The 23,416-nt window shown below is 40.1% G+C and overlaps 1 protein-coding gene across 1 annotated transcript; it reads right to left on the reverse strand.

Moving 5' to 3' along the window:
• Nucleotides 1-1,759: 1,759 nt before the first annotated feature.
• Nucleotides 1,760-23,130, reverse strand: pgbd5 (piggyBac transposable element derived 5). The gene is made up of 7 exons (XM_072390820.1): nt 22,421-23,130; nt 16,262-16,692; nt 12,222-12,356; nt 7,706-7,886; nt 5,948-6,145; nt 4,797-4,902; nt 1,760-4,180 (listed from the first exon to the last, which is right to left on the reverse strand). The coding sequence occupies exons 1-7, from the start codon at nt 22,788-22,790 to the stop codon at nt 3,985-3,987; spliced, it is 1,617 nt and encodes a 538-aa protein (XP_072246921.1). The 5' UTR covers nt 22,791-23,130; the 3' UTR covers nt 1,760-3,984.
• Between the last annotated feature and the right edge of the window lie 286 nt (nt 23,131-23,416).

The following is a 23,416-nucleotide window of genomic DNA, read 5'->3' on the forward strand; positions in this document are numbered from 1 at the left end:
TTCACGTATTTCCTTTTTTTTTTCCTAAAAAAAAAAGTCTGATCTATTCAAGTTATTTACATGAACTCAGGTTTCAGGACATCAAATGTACTGAACCACTGCAATGACAAGAGTAACTGAGAAGAAAAGGCACTGTAGAAATACATCTGATATATATCTAAACAATAGAGTGGGCTGAGCTGAGTGACTGGATGATATTTCTGTTTCTGAAATCACATCAGATCAACCTGAGAATTTAAAATGACTCCATGTTTTTGTTAATCACGGGCTACAATACAACACAGCCCTTTAATGAACTAAACAAGAAAAGCATAAGAGGGAGGATAATCTCCTCTGGAAGATGACAAACAGGAGATGTGAAGCTGCTCTGCTCCCTCTTTGCTGCAGGGATGATAGTGTTTCTCTAAGGGTGGAAAAACTTCTAAAGCTGCCTCTTTTTACTGCCTCTCGTATATAATTTGTTGCCAAGCAACCGTGGGTTTGCAGAGTCCCCTGTGAATAATATTTCCTCTTTTGTGTTCTAAGCAGAGTGATACAAGCACTACAGACAACCTCTGCAGATATCACACACATCCCTGGTCAGTGCCATCTGAAGGTGTGTGTGGCATTCAATTCAGCTGCAGGTCTGATGTACATCTTACATCAAGATACTCATCTTGGAGGAAAAATGCATGCTTTAGGATACTATTGCAAGTTAACCTTTCTTCACCAGTTTGTAAAGTAGTCTAAGATTTCATTTTTCCGATGCATTGACTCTCCCTAAACCTGCCTCCTCTGCTGCTGCTTCTCTTAGAACACACCAGCAGCCTTTCCTCAGACTACAACGTGCCTTGCTGGCACACATGATTACATTAAGGCTTTCTGAGGTGAGTCTTAGTGGAGAAATTGGTTCCTCTGACTTTAACATGATGGATTCTTGCCTCTATATATGTTATATGATCATTTAAAATGGTGGAAAGGAAAGAGAAAGAACCCCTGCATGTTTTCAGTGCCGTCCGTCTGTCTTGGTGGATGAGTTGGAGTGTTTATCTCATAAGAGGTGAGGATAAAGTCTCGGGTCAGATTTGTCTCACTTTCTTTAGAATGGCAAAATTAGGTATTAGCCTTGGCAGGGGCTGCGACCTCTGATTCTTCAGTTTGTTTCTGATTTGGGAGGTACTTATCAATATTTTTCAATGCTAACGTGTGGATGGACTGTAGTTCTGTAAAAATTGTTCCTGTTTTTTTGCGGAAATAAGAAAGATTTACAATTACAAATACCGGTAGTAGTTTGGCCCATTATTACGATGTTTAGGGAGTAACCAAAAAGTCTAGAATAATTTAGTGTTTTCTGACTTTTCATTAAGCTACAGGGACATTATTTGCGCTCCAAAGTGTTTTAGTACTCTGATATCACGTTTGTGATATAAGCATAAAAGGTGCAAATTGTAGGAACACTCACACTTTCCCCTCATGTTGTTGAAAAAGCTCTGGTTTCCCTCCAAATTTCATCATGCAGAAAATGGTCAGATAAAAATCTGAACCAATGTGCACCTCCCTCCGCCACTTTTGTGTAAATATTAGTCATTTGCTTGTGGCAGTATCTATTCAGTCAGGAACAATGAAACCACTGTTGAAAAAGCTGGCACACATGCAGTCAAACAAAACATCTTGCACAGTTTAATTGGAGGACAGTCTTTTGACTTCTTTCAGATGTACGGCATTTCAGCTTCTTAAATGCAAATTAAAAATGTGGACAGAATCATGCCCAATGCTTCAGTTCTTTTGTTTTTTTGACCTCTTTGGTGTGCAGAGTGGGGGAGAATGTACACTGTACCCTAACAGTAGAAACTGCTGTTTCACGTTAATATGCTGCAGTCAACTGAACACCAACTATCATAACAACTATGTAATGTGGTGATATCAAATATTGTATTAAAATCATGAGTTGATAAACATGTCACATGACAGAAGTGCCTCCTTTTGGAAGTGAACAGTGATTGAATACATAACAACATCCAGTGGTTCACACACACACACACACACACACAAGAGTAACAACAACAACAACGACGCTTTGGATTAGTGAAAAAGATAAATAAACAACAAGAAAAAAATCACAATCTTGAGTCTCAGTGACAAAGTGATTATGGACGTATACGCTGTCATCTGTAAACAAAACACACACAGACACACTTGCACTCTAAATCTACAGCGGAAATCCTTCCTGTTTTGGTTAGTCGTTGATTTTCAACCTTATTTCACTGGTGTACTTTCACATATATTATCTATCTCATTTATGTACTTATATTTACAGATCTGGTCAATGAGAGCAGTGTAAATTATCGTTTTATTTCTAGTCAAAACCAAAAGAATGAAACTAATAAACAACGTTGCTAACTTTACTCTTCTCAAAGTGCAAGACTGTGACAGGGGAAAGTGCATGAGTCTGGCCAACGAATCACTCAACAGATGCCGTCATATTACAGTAAAGTCTATTCACACATCAAACCATGCTAATAGAGCAAGCACACGCCAAAACTTTCCATGTAAAATCTTCATAACACGATTCCAGCATGACAATAATATGCTGACTGTGTACTGTGCTGAGCAGAGTAAAGGAGACCTTCCTAAAGCCACACACAGCAGTGTTGTACAGTCAAGGGATGGAAAGCGAGAGAATGATTTTCCTAAAGATTTTCTAACAGTATGCAGTATGCCAATATGCAGGTATTATTACTTTAACTCTCATAGTTTAAAAAAATAAGGTTTTGTCTTGTTTATATATTCAGTGTTAAAGCAAGTCTAAAGCAAGATTTGTTACCAATAAGCCACCTATAAGACACCCGTGATTCATTTCTCACTCCCTGGTCCAACAGGAAATGGTGAAACACATTACTATCCAAACCCATTCACACTGGTCAAGACTGTACTTGTTGCTTAGCAACACTGAAGCTGTTGGACATGTTCGGCCCTGCAAAGCACAGTAACCTAAAAAGCAGGAGAATCTGATGAGTTTTTCTGCCAATAGTAAATGGAATTTGCTGTTGGATTTGCATTTGTTAAAGATCATGAAAACCTTTTCTGTGTCGTGATTCTGCATGGGCATAAATATTTTTTATTTAGTTATGGAGTTAATAAAGGCGGTACAGAAGATGAGCTGGGGCTTTTACGACGTTCCTGTCTGGGCTCTTTTGATTCGGGTAGCTGCTATAGGTGACACACTGCTGTGTGCGGCTTCACATCAACTGACAGTCTTCTTCTGGCAAAGACAGTACAAAGCAACATGACACATTGGGGTCACAAGAGCCACACATTTACATCCTCAATGTCACGCACACAAATGGCAGTTCAACTTGCTAAACACATACACACAAACTAATTTTCATAGCTCTGCCAGAGCAGAAATCATTTTCACATCGAACAAGAGAACATCACAATCCAGGTTCTTGACGCATGCAGTGTCCTGTTTACTAAGATTTTGTTACAGGGTCACAGGGGTTTGCAGAATGCAAATATTGAGTAACATGTAGCCTTTTAGCCTGACTTGTGTGATGTTTGAATACTTGCACAGGAGACTTATTCAGGCTTATTTGGAATAATTTCACTCTGATATGATTTAAAACTTGAAGTTGACATCGTTTAGAAGTGAAATCTTCCTCGTTTCATTGTTCCTTCCTCCATCTCTGCTCGTGAAACAGCTCCTGTTGACAAATCTTTAGTAAATCTGTGTGGTTAATAGTTGCAGCTGAGTCAGGTGAACTGTCCCATGAATCATAAATATTGTGTAGAGTGTAGTTGTGTATTAGTGAATATTTACAGGGCTACAAAAGAAAATGAATAATAGGAAGAGAGACAAGGGCTTGGCACTGCTTCAGTATTATCACATAAACACAGACTGAGTAGTCTGTACAACTGAGCTGTGGAGATGATTATGTGGGGATTGTGTTTGTGTGTTTTTGCTGTGCGCTCCTTCTGTCTTCATCAGCCTCCTCCTCTTCCTCCTCACTGTGTGGGGGAGCAGTCGTCGAGATCCAGCAGCTCTCGGACCAGTCTCTCTCCGAACTGCGCTCGGCTGTAGCGTTTCACCGCGTAGGCGTCGGACATCTTGTAGAGGATGTATGCGTTGTTGATGGCAATGCTTATGGTCAACCAGAACACCTGTTGCCAGGTCTTGTTTGGCTTGTGGAAGATAAAGTACCTGTTTGAGATAAAAAATAGCACACTTAATCCAAATTTTCCACTCGAAGATTTTTATTTGGAACCACAATAGTTTACATGGCCTCTCTTTTTTTTTTTTTTTTTTTTTTTTTTTTTAAACACACTGCCAGCTGTGGGAAGTCAGACCAATTAGTCCAGGTTTTTTTTTTGGCTGTTTGTGTGAAAGGTGAATTTAAAGATTTAGCAGTTATCAAAATAGTTAGTTAATTAGTTAATAGAACTAATAGTTGTCATTGAAACTCTACTTTCAATGGCAGGAGGACTACTTTTTTGTTGAAATACTTCTTTTTATAATTTTTTGACCTCCTAAGATTAAACAGCAGTGTGTAAAGCATGTTGGCCCATTTTCATCTAGTTGAGCGTAGACATGCAGGAGTGATTCAACTGCATTATCTGGGTGTGTTAGTCTAGTTTTGCGAAGCTTGATTTGTTAGGATTTCTTTTGTCAGACAAACCTCTGTTTATTGAGACAGCAAGAGTACCGGTAAGGTATATCACATACAGATTCTTGTTTGCAAGAGAGCAAGCGAACAAGCAATATCTTATCTCAAAAACTGCTGCATCATCTTGAACAATTTCATCAATGTTGCACATACTTGCTGTACTTGTCGTCATATTTGCAGATGTAGCTGAGGTGCGCGGCAAAGGCCTCCACAGCCAAGGGACACGGGATCTCTCCACTTTTCCTCTTAATGATAATACCTGCCATGAAGACACAGACCAAAACAGAGCCTTCAGAAACCAAAGATCCCACTGAGATAACTAGATTTTTTCAAGAGTCTGTGGTCACCTGGCCTGAAAACCAGACAAGAAAAACATGAGGTGGGCCACCCAGGTGGGAGCTTCACCGCATTCTTTTTGTTGCTTGTTTTTAATCTGGTCTCTTTGTTCTTTGATGCCTTTAAGGCTGCTTTGTTAATGTAAGAAAACAGGCAGGTTCTGTATGTATCTTAATGATTTCAGGCTTGACAATTTGGAATTTGGGAGTGAGAATTTGGAGAAGGTGGAACTTTCAAGAGTGTTTGTTAAGAGAGACGAATCGAGTTAAAACAAACAGTATATTCCACTGAAATACCATGCTGTTTATAGTGATGTTAATTACTATCTATGTAACAGTTATTCATTCTAGTCCAGTTTGTTTTGCTGTATTCTATATAATAAATAAATATCAGGATTGTGAACTATCCTGTTTTTAATGCAATCTTTCCATACACACCCACACACACTTAAACAGTGTTATACGCTCAGGGCAAAGAAAATCAATGCTAGATAATAACAGTTTAACTGATCTGAGGACTCACTTCCACACTCCTCCATCACAGAGCACAGACACACACTGCAGCCCTAAAGAAGCTTTAAAACCTAACTAAACTGTTTAATCAAGAGCGGATTATGCTGTACGAGGAGGAGCATATCATGATCCTGTCCCCTCCTGAAAATGGATTATCATGGATTAGAAGCTCTCAGTGGTTCTCCTTGACAGGAATGTTTAAACGATTAACCAATTTCTGCGGACTGTAACTGGCATCTTACAATGACAGTGAAGCTAATTTTCACAGAAAATCCTTGATTATTACTATTATTAACCACGGTCCAAAGCGGTTGTGTTTTGTGCAGTATTGTGTATAGCGTGCACAAAAAGGAGATGTCAAAAATTCTTAAAATCAAGACCTTTACGGTAAGTACAGACGTAAGATCAGTTCAGAACCACATCAAGATGCTTTGGGGAGTTTATTCTCTTATGTACCTTGTTTATTAGGGGAATAAGCGTTGGTGAGGAACCTGAAGTGTCCCTTGTTGTACCAGCCGATCAGGGACATGCTGCCTTTCATCATCACACGTGACTGGCCACGCTGCGCTGGCGTGGACCCACAGACCAACATGCTTTGCGGTAAGCCAGTACAGTCGCTCTTCCTGGTGCTCAGCAAACCACAACAATAGATATCTGGAGAAAGACCGCAAGAGAAACAGCACAGCAGGACATTTTCCTATTAGTACAAATAACTCTGGAAGACTCGATTGTACTTGTATTTAAACAGGTGCATCTTTTTACCACTGGAGGAACTGATCTGTTGATTGACAGAAAATTTACTTGCAATCTTTTAATAACTGGGTGATTTCCCTGTTTTTTCTTGACTGGTTTTTGCCCTTTAGAGTGACTGAAAAGACATCTGTTTATATCAGTAAGGCTTTTGAATAACTGCAATGGCAATTTTTATTCATTATTGTACTGTATAGTACAAGCACTCATCCATTAATTGATAAAATAATCAGCCAGTTAAATGAAGATAATCTCTGTGGTTTTCATGAAGTCTGCTGCTGGTTTGTAGAAAAAACAACCGAACTGTTTAGACTGTTTATCTCTCTCAAGGCTCTAACTTCGCCATCTCTTCATTTCTAACACAGATGAGCTGTGGCGAAACAATTATGTGGCTGACTGCTGCTGATTTGTCAGTGCTCTCAATTTGAAAAATGATGTTTATCTATGTAGTTCATGTGTGTGCGTCCACAGCGAGTGCCGCAGAATAATGAAGAGTAATTAACTCTGCTGATTAATCCTGCAAGATAAGTTTGAGAGAAAAATAACTTCACACACACTTTCTTTTGTTCATTTATTTTTTCAACATCTTACGATAGCCTCACCTAATTAAACTGACAAAATATTGATTATATCTCAGGTCTTCTTTTCTTTACTAAGTGCTCTTCCTGTTTGAGTTGTTGGCATTGTTAAAAGAAAAAAACCTTCATAAAAAGTGGGAAGGAAAAACTTGAATTTCCAAATTAAGCTGGGAGATAAATTGTTCTCTCCAGCTTTCCTGATTGACACATTTTCTGGCCTTTTATTTTTATGCCCTCCACTTCTGCCAAAAATTCTAACCTTTCTTGGGCTCTTGTCTTGAGTGCAGGAGTGAAGAGAGGAGTGAAGGAACTCAGGCATGTTCAAGCTGTTCTTCTTATATATTGCTTGCTTTTGGTCATTCTGGTTGACTGACTCCCACCTCAATCTCACTCCAAGCTTAAATGGAAGAAACCTGTCCTTCATTGACTCAGCCCCCCCACTCCCACCCCCACCCCTTTCTGTGTGGCTCCTTCTAGTTTCTGTGTGCCTCCTTCTAGTTCTCAGACGTAATTTCTAATCACTAAAGTATTCACTTTACCTTCTGTTTTTTTTTTTTCCGGCTGTGACAAGGCTAAACACTCCCTTGAATATCCTTTATTTAGTGTACTAGTTGCCTGACAACAGTTGCAGCGATTTCAGTGAAAGAGTCAGTGGACATTAGATGCATGCAAATAAAGTGAACTAATCTCCCATCTGCTCACTGAAAGTCATGAAAGTGAATATGTTTAAACTATCATCGAACCACCCTTAGAAATAATTTAAAAAAAATTAAAATGGTGGAGGAATGAGATGAGGATTGAGATTAAAAGATGTGCTTCAAAGCAAAAACAGAGAGAGGGGAAAAAAACAGGGGACAGATCAATGATTTCATTGTCCCCTGTATACCTTGTTTGCTGAATTCACTGAAAAGGCTGAGGCTCGTGATAGATGGGCCTGTGAAGATGATGGTGTTCTTGCCAGAAATATTCTGACACAGCTGCTTGGCAACGAGGCTGTGGAGCTGAGGTTTGTTCTTCAAGGTGGCCAGACCGTCTGTGCCCTGTCCCTCTTTCAGATGGACTGAGATCTGCAGAGTGGGCGAAACCAGACAGGACATTTACATAAAACAGATACAAAACCAGAAAATATCACTGCACTTCTCGTTCCAAGCACCTTCTTGATCATGTTTAATGATCATTGTATACAATGTCTCCAGTTTAACTCCAGATAAAGACCGTTGCTGTTCTCCCCCTGTGCCCTGTATAAGATGAGACTGCCCCCCCCAACATACAGTAACTTAACTAGACTATGCAACTCCAGGAGGAATTGCAGTGGGATTGCTTAAACTGTCCTTAATCTGTCCTTATCTCTTATTAAATGCTAAAAATTACAAGATGAATCTTCCAATGTGTGTGTAAATAAACAGCAGTGAGAGAAGCTGTTGATTACCAAATGTCCATCAGTTGACATCTCCAAGTGGTAGCTGAGGTTTCCATGGTGATGTTATATAACACTGTGTAACTCACACTCAAATTTCACTCAAATTCTGTCCTGATCTACTGCAATTTAAGGAAAAATTATAACTCCCATTACAACAAAAAATTGTAACTCCCATAGAGACAGTTGTGAACACCACACGCCTTTTCCACACACACATCAATGTGACATTTGTATTTTTGCACCACAAAATGTGGACATACAAACAAGGTAAAAACAGGGTCTTGTCTGGTCTTCACTGAAAAAAAAAACTGGTAAGTTTTAAAGGAAACACGATGCAGTGTTCGACTTCCAAAGAAAGCCATTATCAAGTATGAAAAAATAGAAATGTATAAATATCTGCTGAGGTGATTGGCGTTAGCCTGATTAGCTAGTGTCTAAGTTAGACCTGCAGCTATTAGACTAAGTGGTCAATCTGTGCATCTGTGAGTGTATACAGATGTTTGTGTATCTGTGTGGTGCAATAGGTAATGGGATCTCATCGATTCGCTTCACTAACTCATTTAATTGCTTTGATCCCCTTGACACAGCTCGTTTAGACAGAAAATCTCAGTGGGGATGCACGTCAGCATACAACACACTGGTAATATGAGTTAATGCCAAGTGGCTGCAGTCACTAGGAACACTAATGCTTATTTGTTAAATGGATGTCATAATGGAATGTGGCTTTAAACGACAAGAGTCTGTGATGCTTTTTCCATAGAACTCTTTGTTTTTACACAGGAGATGTGGGATTACAAGAAATAACGTGCATGGCTAAATTAATCAATTCGTATTTTGTAAACAGTTTCACTAAAAGAAAAAGGAAATGGGCAAATTAACATTCTGTTTGGCGTCGCTCCTCTGTCCACTAATGCAATTCTGGCGCATGTCCAAACAGGAGAGGGAAACTTCCCCTGCAGTGTATGTAGTTGTATGCCTGACATTAATATATTTATGGGTTCTGGGCAGTAAAAAGCCTTTACATCATAATGTTGTATTCTTGTACTTTGGTCATTTTCCAGGGCTATTGTTAAATTTGTACTCGGCCATCTCCTTTTCTATTAAGCGGTCATATACAGAAATGTCTGTTCAGTTAGAGAGCAGTGGACAAAAAGTATGTACGAGTTGTTTTTAAAGATGTCAGTAACAGGTTGTCAGCCATGAAGCTGTGAAAACTGCTAGTCTTCCAGACTCCGCTTCTCCTCATGTGTTCTCCTCTCATGTGTGTCTCTTCCCATGTGTGTGTTTCCATATCATGGGTCATCTGCCTCTCATGTTTGTATGGTCACTTTTTCCTAGAAGTAAGTGATCTTCTCTTCGGTCATCATGGTAGAGATCTATAATCTATAATTCCATGATCTTGATTGCCTGTACTGTAAAAAAAACCTCTCAGACGTAGCTCTCACTGTATTCCTTTTTTTTTTCTTAATTGAATTTAACTAAATTATGGGAACTGAACCATGGAGCAGTGTGAGAAAGTGGCCTGTTTTAACAAGCTATGTGTGTAGTTTTGCTTGGCAGCAGCAGAGAAAGCGAGATGACATGATAAGATGCTCTGGGCAATATTCTGCTGGGAAACAGTAATTTGACACGTACCATCTTCTTAAACATTGCTGCAGACTATAGCACAACCTTCATGGTAACTCTAATTTCTGACATATTCAGCAGAAAAATGTGCTTTGCCACACTAAAAAAAAAAAAAAAAAAGTGTTACGGCGTTTACTCTCAGTCTGACTGAGCTACTGTAGGATTTGCTGAAAAAAACAAAATCAAAACAAGTCAGATCCACCTGGCAGCTTACAGGACTTAAATGATCTGCTGCTGACCTCTTCATCTCTCATAGACTCCAATATTTCAAAAGTTCAGATATGTCTAACTACCACAAGGTAACCTATTCAGTCTAACGCAGGTGGTTTTAATTTTGTGGTTGATCTGCATATTTTTGTAAGTTTTCTTCTTTATCTTGTCCTCATTAATCATGCTCACGTACGTACAGTAAACCATAAAGTCATGGTTCATTGTACGTACTTCAGGATTAACCAGGATGTTGAGTCTGATAGCTCAGATTTTTTTTTTTTTTTAAACAAACAATCACATCACAACAGGCAAAGTTTACTGACTGTAGTGTCTCTAATGGAGGCTCTGATACTGACAGCAAAATATAAAATAGATGAGACTGATCAATTTTTAACAGTCCGCATGACAGCTGCAGCTCACTCAGTCCTGCTGTGTGTGGCTGTCTCCTCTGATCTAGTCCAAAATAAACTAGCCTAATTATCTCTGAAAGTTGTGCTTCGACGCTGTGGTCCAACACAGCCGGCAAAATACAGTGTAGTGCTATACCTTCATAATGTTGTAGCTTAAAGGGAGGAGGTACTTGATGTACTTTGAGTTCTTTACTCTTTGACGCACTGAGGTAAGCATAATGCTGTATGGATTTGGTAGAGAAAAAAAAACTGTCCTGTTATCTGGTGCATTGGTAAATGCTTAAAAAGGAATATACTGCAATTTCTTTTCGGTTGAATTTTCCTTTGTGCAAATACCTCTTTATTTCTAGAATTGCAGTGATACAGAGAGAAAGTCCCTTCTACCTGGCACAGTTTTGTGGAAATTCAATGTTTTATTATGATCACAAAACCATATTTTCAATAAAAACAAAGAAATACAGAAGTGATTCTGTATGCTGTCAATTGGAGTTGTCATATCGGAAATCAGAATCAGCCACGGGTCAGACCTACATAAACATAAATCAAATCAGCCATAAAAAATTTTAAAAAACTGCTGAGTGTTGGTTTAAAGAAATAAATCACGGAACAAAACAAATATATCAACAGAAAAACAAAGATTAAAAACAAACAAAGCATCTGTTATCACTCTGATGCCTGGGATCTGAGTCATTTTCCCTGCAGGTCAGTGATCTGATCGAGTAACTAGGACACCATTTCACTAGAAGACATGTTGAATTTTTAATGCGATTTTATTTTTTCATCAAAATTCCATTCACCTCTCTTCTTCTGAGCAGAGGTCTCAGATCCAGACTCCTCCAAGTTCTCCACCTCTAAGATAAATGCATAACGCCCTGTCAAGAATACCAATGCAAATATTTGCATGCGTACTGGTGTAAGCCTGCATGTGTGTGGGTGGCAGATTGGAAGTTCTGCACAACACTCATGCTGTTTTATGACTTAATAACCTGCAGCCTAGAGGAATAATGCTGGACAATATGTGGCATAAACACTGAATAGTAAATATTTGGGGTGGTGTGGTTTCTTATCCTGTTTCATGACTACTGTATTGGTTGGAGTTGGACAGGTCTGTCAGTCCTCCTGCAGAGTTGGGCCTCAGCTAATCGGTGGTGTTACATAAGCAGGCGTAGGAGTGGAAGGGTGTATCGAGGGCAAGGTTGTTATTCAGCAGAGCAGCTCTGCCTTGCTGAGATGTGACAACAAAGCTCTAAACCTGATTCACTAGATATTCGACTCTAAAACAACACAAAAGGGAAAAAAATGTTTTAAATCACACAACCAGTATTTTTACCTTGAGTGCATTTCTCCTGTAAAGACAAGTTTGATCAAGTTCTAAAATTGAAATTTGCAGCATAGAAATCTACCAATGTGAAACAGATTTTAAATTAGATTTTCTTCTTTTCAGCACTTCAGTAACTGGCTGAGTGCAAAATAATGAAACACCAACAACCTGAGTGTAGAAATTTGATATAGATCGAAGCTTCTGATGTTTTCATTAAAGCCTTTTTGACTTTCGGCAGAATGGAAGCCTCTCTCATATTTGATGTAACATATAATAATTTTAGCACAGAATTTCAAAGCAGCACATTTAAACAGAATCAGAGCTGACACACATCATCCATTCACTCCTTTTTCAAACTATTACCACTGTTATTGCTGCTGATTGACGTTTACCCCCTTTCGTTCTGTGTGTCTACCTGACAGATGAATCCAGTGGAGGTGCACTGTCGAACCCAGAGACTGAACTTTCTCTTCTTCCTCTTCCTCAGCTCTCTTTCTGTACAGGTGGTGATAAACACAGGGTCCTCGTCTATCAAGGGCTCATGAAGAACCTGCAGATGCAGACAGTATTCATGATCTGTATTGAATATTTTAAGTTCAGCACAGATCACCAGTCCATCAATGGGCCAACACAGACTCACACGGTCCTACGGACAATGTAGGTCAACATAAACCTTGCTGTGAGGTGACAGCGCTAACCATCTCACCGCCATGTGGCCTTATTGAAATTTAAACATGAAAATACACAACACAACACAACAGTGACACATAGTTTCAAGCTGCATGGCTCCCAACCTGTAAACACAAGCAGTTTCACACAGAGAATTGCAAATGATAGAAAATGAATCCATGTACATTTTGATAATCAACATGCAAATAATTTTTTCTTATTTTTAAACATATGAAAAAAAAACACCTGCTTTTATTTACTTCCCATAATATTAAACTAAATATCTTTGAATTTTGGACAGTTATGGTGAGAGGAGACAGTTTTGCTATAGAACAATGATTCAACTTCAATTTACTATAGACAGTAAATATAAGAAGGACTGAGGCTTGTGTCTGAAAAGAGAAGCAACTGCGGAAAATGTCTTAAACATGCATGCATTTATCAACTCACCAGCAGGTAACCCCTCCTCTGGCTAGAAAAAGAAGCCAGACTATGTAGAACCAAATAAAAAGTGCCGTTTTTCCGAGAAATTCAGATAGCAACTGATGTTCTGACACTTCTGGCTACCTACCCAGAGGAGTCTAACAAACTAAGCCTCTCACTCATAATGACCCTAGCTCCAGCAAAAAAAGATCAAACTTGTGAGAGGCAGACATACAACAACTACAACTATCATTAAAACAAACAAAGTAGCTCAACAATCTCCTGATGGAAATTTAGTTGTCTTCCAAAAGAGTCCCAAACATATTCCCAAGTATCCAAACAGCTTGTTATATCATCACTGGCAATTCAAAGCAGTTAAAAAGTAAAACACTATTTTGAATGGGTTTTTTTGTACTTACCTTCAGGGATATCATTTTAATCTCAACTACTTTTATTTATTACATCTGTACAAGAGGACACTATTCGTCATGAAAACGTTCAGATTTAAGGCATGTTTATCCATCTATGAAACACATCGCGTTAGTCGTTCCACAGCTAGATTAAAGGTGCATCAACAATTTAACATCAAAACACAACAAATATTTGCATTTCAAATTTTTCACCACTCTGTGTTTTTCTGGTATGTTCCCTGCCTCCACTCCACTGTCCATCATGATTTGAATGAAGCTCAAGCAGGTGGGGACTGCCCTGCTGCTGCACTAACAGCAACAAGACATTTCCCAGTCAAATTTGGAGCTATGAATTACTGAAAAATAATGAAGCTATCCCACCTTTGGATGGATGACAGCACTAAACCACAAAGTCCTTCTAAGAGAGATCTCATTTATCTGCTGTCACACGTTAGCACTATGACAGATTCTGCAGGTTCACCGTGGCTCTTTAGCTTGTCCTAACCACTGAGAACAAGCAGGTTGCATTTATACAGCGACTCATTCGCATAAGTTCATTAACCCTGTATTGGATAAAGAAAGAAAGAAAATCCATTTATCTGCTCACAGTCATGCAGTGCAACTGCGACAAATTCCCCTAAAGATTTTACACTTGCAAATCAATACAAAGCAGTGGAACACTGCCAGACTGACAGAAAATATAAAGCATCAAGGCTGATAGGAACTGATATACCATGTTTGTATGTAGCAGCACTGATATTCCCATGCTAGTGCTCATGTACACTCAAGCACACAAAGCTCAGAAAAGCACAGTATCTGCTAAATCCAAAGGTGAAGCTGCATTTTTAACAAAGGGATCCAGATTCGTACTAAAAGTTAATCTGTTTTGCCTTTTGACCCAGGCGCAAATCCCCACCAAGTTGATTGGAATTCAGCTTGGGAATTTTTGCATACTCATGTTAACAAACAGAAATCTGCAACAATCACACCTACCATGCAAAACATTTGCATAATGAATAGTTAGTGACTGGTTTAGCACACCTGAAACAGAGAATGAACAGCTGCCCACTTATTTAGTCAGACTGGACATTAAGGTAAATGGTGGGATTAAAAGAAACAGGAGATAAAACGGAGCATTACAAACACGAGTGCTGCAGAAAATGCAGTATGAAAAAAAATTAATGGGGCTTTTGTAACACAAAAACATGCAAAAATCTGCTACTAGACTCTAGAAATAAAACAATCACATAACACATGAACATATGATGGGGTCATTAAAGTAAAAATAGCTGGGTTTCTGTTATACTAAACCTACCATCTTTGAGTTTTTGGAATTTACTATTGCGTAATTTATTATTTTACCCTTAAGAAGTCCAGAAAAAAAAAGCTAAATTGAGTGAACTACAAATGAAACAAGAGATCAAATAATAACTAAAACCCTTCTTTCCCAGAAAGTTAGTCTTTGAACGAGCAGAATAATGTTACTGGAGGCAACAGTTGGAGTCTGTGCCAGTCTCAGTGTCTGGACCCACTCTGCCCCTGGCACGGACACACAACAGATAAAAAAACTGGCCTGGATGCACACAAACTCTGTCACCGCTGACCACACTCGCACATGCCGTGCGACAGCTAGCCTGCCGTCCTTCTGTTAAATTTGGCATTTTTAGATGGAAGTGAATTGAGAGCTTTTGCATGAAACTGTATTCAACTGAACCCCCAATGATGCTATAATGAAATCAGCTCTACAAGACTGATGCTTCAACCACTCTTTGATGTCTTTCACAATGACTGTAGAACAATTACACTTTACAAACAAGAAACGAAACAGTCACTTTTTGTACATTGTTATCTTTTTAGAACTTCTGCTGCAGAGGTGACATCACGTGGAGCCCGAATATGGTTAGCCACCCACAGGACTTCCTCTTGATGAGGGAATATGAAACAGACGAGACGAGACTCTGAAAGTAAATTGGTTTGCTGCTATAACAAACAAACGGGTAGTTGAATGAGAACATCTCTTAAATTAACTGGAAGCATGACTGCATCTTCTAATGTCAAGCAAAACAGTTTCTTTGGTCAACTTTCCTCACATTCCTCACAAAGTTGAACAGTAATCTAATTCAGCAGAAACTTATAATAGTTGATTTTTATGAGGCAGAATAACACATGTTGGCAACTTTTACTGGAAAATGTTGCACAAATAAAATAAATGGAAGGAATACATAGGTAGTCTCATGCCAACTGTGCTGCTGAAAAGAATTCCAGCCTACCCAAAATAAAGAAGCAAGCCTGGTGCTCCACTGCCCCAGTTGCATAAATGTAGGTCTAAAACAGACTGAGTGCGACAGAAAACAATTTCTGGAAGAACTGGAGGGCCTGTTTAAAATAGTTGCCTTCCGGCATACTTGATGTGTGGATGGTTTTCAAACTGAGGTTTGCACAACTTCAAGCAAAATCCTTTACCGCAGTATTTTACAAAGAAACTGGGACAATCCACATCTGCCGCATCATAAAAAGCATGTAATTCCATGAATTGTAAGGTGAAACAGTATCTAAACAGCACACCATTTAGCTGAGAATGAAAGAAAGATTGAACCAATTCTCAACCTTGTGTTATATTTAATCCTAAAATGTTCCTTATATCTAATCCTAAAAATATTTTTTCTGTGGTTTACCACCTGTAAATTAACTCTTTATGTTGTTTAAAACTTGTCAAATTTCTGGAAATGCTGTGCAAACAATGAAAGCTTATAAACTTGATGTCAGCTGCAATGTACATTGTGCTGATCCCTAAAACCAAAAGAGCTCTAATAGAACAGACATGACCTTCAAACACTAACACCCCAGAAGGAGCCACGACTCTGCCAACTGGCAACGTAAGTGAATAAATAATCAGTGTGAGACTGAAATATGAATTTATGCAAATTGCTGCGTTTTGGAGTCCTGTACATACCTGTGTCTGCGAGGGTCTGAAGGTGCAGCTGAAGGACTGCTGCAGCGAGTCCAGGAAGGGCTGGATCTTATAAAGGCCCTGGTTGCTTCCCTGTGATGGCCGGAAAGCCACAATGTGGAAGTACTTGAGGATCTTCTCAAAACGCGACTGGCTCATCTTCAAGGCGATGCTCCGGTTGCTGAAGAAGCCCGAGCTCCAGATGCTGAGAACCGACTCGCAGCGGTGCACACTGGTTGAAGTGACAAAGCCCAGGAATGCCTTCATCTCCTGGGCTGTGACAGGACGCCAGCCTTCATCGGAGCCGAAGCGCTCCTGGAATTTCTTGGCGTACATATTTGTCTGGGTGACCATGTTTTGGATGCAGTTGTCTGGAACAAAGAGCTGGAAGAAGTCCAAGGCTGTGGCGGTGGCTGACATCTTCTGAGCAGGGCCTGGATCGGGGAAGGAAACAAAACATTATGGCAAAGGAAACAGGACTGATTGACAGACAGAGTCCTACACGGGCTTCCTCACAAAATAACTGTCACCATCTACAAGTTCCTAAACTTTTAAAACACGCCTTCAGTTTGACAGACTTTGCTGAATAAAAGGTTTGTGACATCTTTAGATATGATAAAATTGGAGCTGACATACAACACTGTCAAGGCTGAGTAGGACGCAAATAGTTTCTTGCTTACATAAACTACATTGTCTCCTAAAGAGAAAAGAACAGTACCACAATGATCACTTGGCTTTTTCGTGAATCAGCCACGGCAGCTTTTGGTGTTCATGTCAGACGCCCAGGGCAGCAGTTGGAAAGTTTACACGACTTGACAGCCACCACACTGTGACGCTTGTCACAGAGTGGCGTCTCTCTGCTCGCGGACGGTTTCAGTGTCGCGTTGCTTTAGTGACATGGCAGGCAATGAGTCCAAATCATGTCCCACTGTAGTCAAATCAGGAGAGAGTCAGGACTGAAAGACATCAAAACTCCGTCTGCTTCAGCTGATAAAAGATGACCATTCGCCATTTCGTATGGTCACAAAGAGAAAAAGAAAAAAAAGAAAATATTGCAGAATGTTGCTGAACACATTTGAAATTTAATCAGAAATAAGGTCTCATACTGAATAATCTGGAACACCTGAACATTTCCTGAGAGTATATGTTGACAAGCAAGCTGCTTGTTTGCTAAAGGTGAAGGATGTAGGTGTGGCTCAACAGCGCAAACTGTTAGCTGACTGGATACACAGTTAAACGATTAAGTCTAAGTAGAGAACAAAGAATTCAAATAGCTTAGTTGAAATAAACATAGTTGCTGGTTAATGGCTGAAAAACTTGATGCTATTAAAAGTGATGGATGGATGCTGAAAGACAGCAAAAAGTCTATACTTAAAGTTTTTTCTTTTTTTTACTTTTTAAGGAAAGAGTGAATTATCCCATTAACACAAATATTCATACTTATTCATGAAACTCCCATTTGAGCTTTGCTGCATCCTGCCTCTATCAGCGGTCCTTATAATGCTTCTAAAACTTAAAACTCGTGCCACTTGTGTCCAAGGACACCTGTTTATAGCAGGACTATGTCACAGTCAAGTTATGAGGGTAAGTGGATTGTCTGCACTGTTGACCTGCGAGACAGGATTGTGTCACGGCACAGATCTGTGGAAGGGCACCAAAAAGAATCTCTGCAGCAATTCAGGTGTCCATGTGCACAACAGCCTCCATTGTTCCACAGTGGACAAATCTGAAATAACCACCTGTTTTCTTGGATCTGGCAGCCAAACTGAGTAATCATGGATAGAGGGTCAAACAGGTAACCAACAAGCCAACGATTACAAGGAATGAGATTGGATGGAGCACTCCACCAAGCATGTTTTTGTGGTTTTATGACCAGAAAGCAGCAAAAAATAGACACCTCTGGTCTGATAAAATGAAGATCAAACCATTTGCACATAATTCTCAACAGTGTGTTCAGAGGAAACCAGGCACAGAGCATCACCTCATCAAGAACATCCCTACAGCCAAATATGGCAGCATCATTCCCTGGCTCTGATGCTCCCGATCCAGCCTAGATGAGCTTGGATTTGTCTCCTAGAAGGAGTGGAAGAAACTCCCTAAAGAAAAATGGGCCAAGCTCGTAGGCTCATTCCCAAAAAGACTCCAACATGCCATTGCTGCGAAAGGTGCTAAAGAGAAGAGTCTGAGTTCTAAAGTTCTGAAGTTTTATTCAAAAGTAAATAGGATGTTTGGGTTATTTGAGTCTTTTCAATGAATACAAAAATCCCTTTAAAATAACTGGTTTTGCTTTGAGAGAATGGTGTACTGTGTGTAGATTGATTGAAAAAAAAAATCCTTGTTAAGAAGATAACAAAATGCTGAGAAAACTCCAAAGGGTCAAAAACCCTCCAATAGCATTTCATGACAACATAGCGAATGTACAAATATTTGAAATGCAGTTTAACTGATAAACTGTTTTAAAAAAATAGATAAAAATGAATTGATATTTGACAAAGCCACAAAATCAACAGAGGACTGAAAAACACGTACAAGCACCGAAGGATATAAAACAGCACATGTCATTAGCTGTGAAGACTGTTCAACAACCTGTTCTATTCAGACACCAAACTGAACTTAATCAGACTATATATTTGGAAAAAGTATGCACACTGTACATTTGCATTCTCAATGTAAAGCTCCCCCAGATGGCGCTGAGAGCATTTCAGGACTGCAGTCATGCGAGAGTCAGCTTGAGGTTAATAGTGAAGGATGTACAGTGAAACTGGGAGAAAAGATTGACAAGGCAGGAGTCTTCCCTTCTTAGTTTGGACGAATGTGGAAATTACTTCCAATGTGAAGGGTCTCTGCCTGAAACCTTTTAGGTGTTGCACGTCACACAGCTAATACACAACACAGTGACTTTGGTAAATTAGAGATTTTCTCTGAGCTTGTTCAATAAACCTGAGGATATCTGGATATTTAGCAGAACGACTTCAAGCTCAACTGAACAGCATGATGAAATTATCCCTGAACATTATACGGCCTTTCTCTGGTTCTAAGTGGTTTGCTGCAGCTAAAATACCAAAATGTTGAGTTAAAGATAACGTGGACAAGACTTTACCCTTAATGGTAGGCTGCTGAAGTGTGGAGGAGGACAAATGCAAAAAAGCACTCCCACACAGCGGGTGCTTGAGGACAAGACAAATGAAGCAGCTGGGACACAGCAAAAAAATCCTCTCATTTACATCCCATTAGGCTTAAAAGATGAATGTAAAATTTGATATGGCTTCCATGCCAAGTCCTTGATAAATAATTTCAGACTGAAAGTCTACCAAGGCAAAATGATTCACCTCTCGGAGAGACGCCAAAAATACAACATAAGAGAGGACTCATGATTTATAAGAATAATGGAATTATTGCTTCTCCTGCTAATCAAATATACTATTCCTCCACAGTCCTAATAAATATCTCCCAGCTCATCTTCAGTCTCACTCTGATAAATTTATAATTTACACAATTCTTATTTCTATCTACCGTACTCAAATTATCTGATATTAGTCTACAGCAGCATGAAATAATTAATTTCCCATATTACTCAATATAAAACTCTGTTTACGACACAAACACACACACAGAAAATCCCTCATGATCATCAGCTGTTGTTGTATTTCAATTGTTGAGGGACAAACATCTGCCAGGTAGAGCTTTTCTATCCAGGGATTAAAGAGTGAAAGATTACCGTGTATTTGTGTATAAATCCTCCACGTAGCTCCTGCAAACCAAACATGCTTTTAGCTCTGTTTTTAGTGGAAATTACAGGGAAAGCCAAAGAGTTGAGAGTGTTTTCTGACCATCTTTGCTAAAAGGGTTTTTCTGGGGTAGATTTTCTGATGTCAGTGTACAGTAAGCCATAAAACAGAATATGGGACAAATGTAATGTTTTACCCTAATGCATTACATCAGAAAAATCTCTTTGCATGTGTAAGACCTCATCTCATTCCGTTACATAAGAGCAATCACTTTCAATTAAACAGCTAAATCCTTTAAATATTGGAAAAATGCTGAGAGTTACCCGACTTTGTCTCAAAAGGCTGAAAAAGAAGACCTGGTAGCTTATTCAATTGTTTATTTTTACTCTTTTTTTATTCATGTGCCATGAATAGGGTTTTGACTGTTTCAGTTCTGCATTTTGTGCTTGTATTCCTGGAATGAGTTGGACTTTTTCAGGGAATTTTTTTCCTTTTATGTGAATATTTGGACCAGTGAGTGTCAGTGGCGTGTATCTCTGCTTATCAAAGAGCCAGCCAAGTTCTCATTCCATTCTGTATATATAAATGCTTATCATTTTTTTTTATGTAAATAGACAAGTATTAGTGGCAACATGGAGACAACATAGATGATTAGAAACACAGGGTCAAGCAGATAACCTGGCATATTGTGTGAAGCAGTAATCTAGCAGACACGCTCAGTGAATGAATAAATAGCTCTTTAATTCCCTTCAACATCATGACAAGGTGATTATATAATCTAAGATTTGGACATATGCTTCATAATCTAGTCCTTAGCCTCCTTCCTTGCCCTGCAGGAAAAACCATTTCACATTGAGATGAAGACAACACATCAAGTCTAAGCCTGACCTCGTGTTCACCACATTTTTATGTCAAAAACCCAACGTGGTATCCCAGCCCTGCACCTGTTTCTATAGCAAATCAGCACAATCCACTGAGAGTTTGTATGAGGTTGACTTGATGCTTCCTGACAATGGCTGATGATTTATGAACACGGTGCACAGTGTCCAAAGAGTGGAGCTGTCACATTCACACTGTGTCTGCGTCAGCACAATGCGACAGACAGGGAAATGGGCAGGGGGGCAGACAGACAGACAGACAGACAGACAAGTGACAAAAGAAAGGCAGACAGGCGGGCAAAGAAGTCTAAACCCATGATAGAAATATTACGATGTGTCTATCATAGTCCAGCATGGGGTGACTTAGTGAGAACTTCATCCATCTTAAGCAGCTTGTCATACCATTAAACTCTTTAGAGACACAGAACCATAGGCCAGCGCTCTCACGGGCTGTGCTTGTGTAAAGAGATACCAACTACATTTTAATAAATCAAACCAGAATAAACAAAGCAGGCAGACACACCTGCTGCCACCGTAGATTAAGTCAACAGACCAGGAGAGTCCAGGATGTGAAAGTACAGAGCATCCTGCAACTATCTGTTTTACCAAAGGACCTCAGATGTACCCACGTTGTTTAGGGTGATGGAAAAATGCACCAGTCCATCCATATGCTTGAATTTTACAAAGCAGGATTACTGAAGTTAGCTGGATAACTGGGCCTTAGAAAAATCTGAAAACTCCAAAGAAGAGAGAGCTATCCTATATTTTTCTTTTTTGCTATTGTTGTTGTTTACTCCACTTGAACCCACATTTAGCATGCACTGTTGTTCTTTTGTATGAAAGAGTTAATAGGTTACTGTGTGAGCAAAGTAGGGCTTGTATCATATCTGCTACAACTTATGATGGCTCCAGGATGGCATTTCTGATGCCGTGAATAAAATGAGACAGATTAATGGCATGGTACAGAAGAGGAAAGACATTCATGTACATAAACTTTAAAACATTCAGGAATAAAATGTATAGTCAAAATTGAGACTCTTAACTTGTTTTACAGGTATAAGTTCTGGTAATCAATTTAAGGCCAACATGTGCATTAATTCTGCATGCATACATCACACTGTATTTGTAGAGCAAAGAGAGGCATCATGCTGTTTCTCTAAATTACACACCATGTTCCGCTGCACTGCTTTGAAACATGAACACACACACACACACATGACAGCATGTGTACCACAGCACCAAGGGGTGAAGTATCAAAGGCTAAGCGTTTGTCATTAACTTCATACAGCTATTAACGATGCAGTGTCATGCTACTCTCCATCACTCACCACGCACGTGCACGCGGAGGAAGATACACGCACACACTGGCGGAAATGAAACGAGCATCCAGTTACAGTAGGTTTCAGCCTTGTGGTGCCACAGAAACAGTCTGCCTGACCTGAAAAATATGAGCCTCACTGTTTCTATCCGTGTCTATCCCATCACCTCACAGCCCCGGGGTGTTCTACCCCCCAGCACGGATGACCTTATTCGTGTCGTCGTGCATCTCGTCTCACCGTATGTCTCTTTGTACGGCGGCACCGTGACATCTTGCAGACTCTCCGTCCAGCCCTCCTCCTCTGCCTGATTACGGGACAGAGAGCCGGGGGGACCCGCTCCGCTGCTCCCGGTGATGCCACCACCCGCTCCCCCGATGTTCCTGCTCTCCTTGTCGCACTGTTTTTGGTGGTGGTGCAGCGGCTGCTCCTCTTCTCCTACCTCGGCTATGTAGTTGTCGGAGTCAGAGTCTCCTGAGGTGCTGTAGAAGGGATTGTCGCTGCTGTCATCTCCGGATTCGCCGAACACATCGTCGGATATCTGCAGGCTCTCGTACCTGGAGCGGGCCGCTTCCAGGAGAGACAGCGCCTTCCGCCCGCACTCCGCCATCTCTCTCTGTGGTGATGCTGCTCTCCCCCGTCTCCCTTCTTCCTCCCTATTTCTCACCCTGTCACTACGGCTTCAGTAGCGTGAGAGTGGTCACGATCTTGCAGGGACAGGGATGTGTGTGCCTTGAATGCGCGGCTACACACACTCCCCACTCTAAGATGTGAATTATGATCCACCTGCCCTCCCGGCTCAGATGCGGAGCCCGGTGGTCAGACGCGTGGGGAACCGGGGAAGCTGTGCTTCAAGGGTACGGAAATGATTCCGCCCCTTGCTGTGCCAACAGCGCTGCGCACTGGTCAAATCTATCAATACTTATTAAGACACGACATCCGGGTAGAGGGAGCATATATTTCTCCACACGGAGAAATAGAGAGAGTAGTGGCTGCTGCTGCGTCACCTGACACCGAGACCCCACCGTCCACCAATAAGATCGCGTTTTCTGACCCAAACCAAGGGGAGTGGCTGTATGGAATCACAACGCTGCCATGATACAACAATTCATCTATAAAGCAGAAAGTGAAGAGGATAATCCCACTATCATAAATAAAACATAGATAATAAATAGATAGATCAATGTTTAGTGCAACCCAACGTTTGCTGTCCCGACAATTCTCTGAAAAGCCTCC

This window comes from Leuresthes tenuis, unplaced genomic scaffold (assembly GCF_036924035.1).
Source record: "Leuresthes tenuis unplaced genomic scaffold, fLeuTen1.0.hap1 SCAF_8, whole genome shotgun sequence".
NCBI lineage: Eukaryota > Metazoa > Chordata > Actinopteri > Atheriniformes > Atherinopsidae > Leuresthes > Leuresthes tenuis.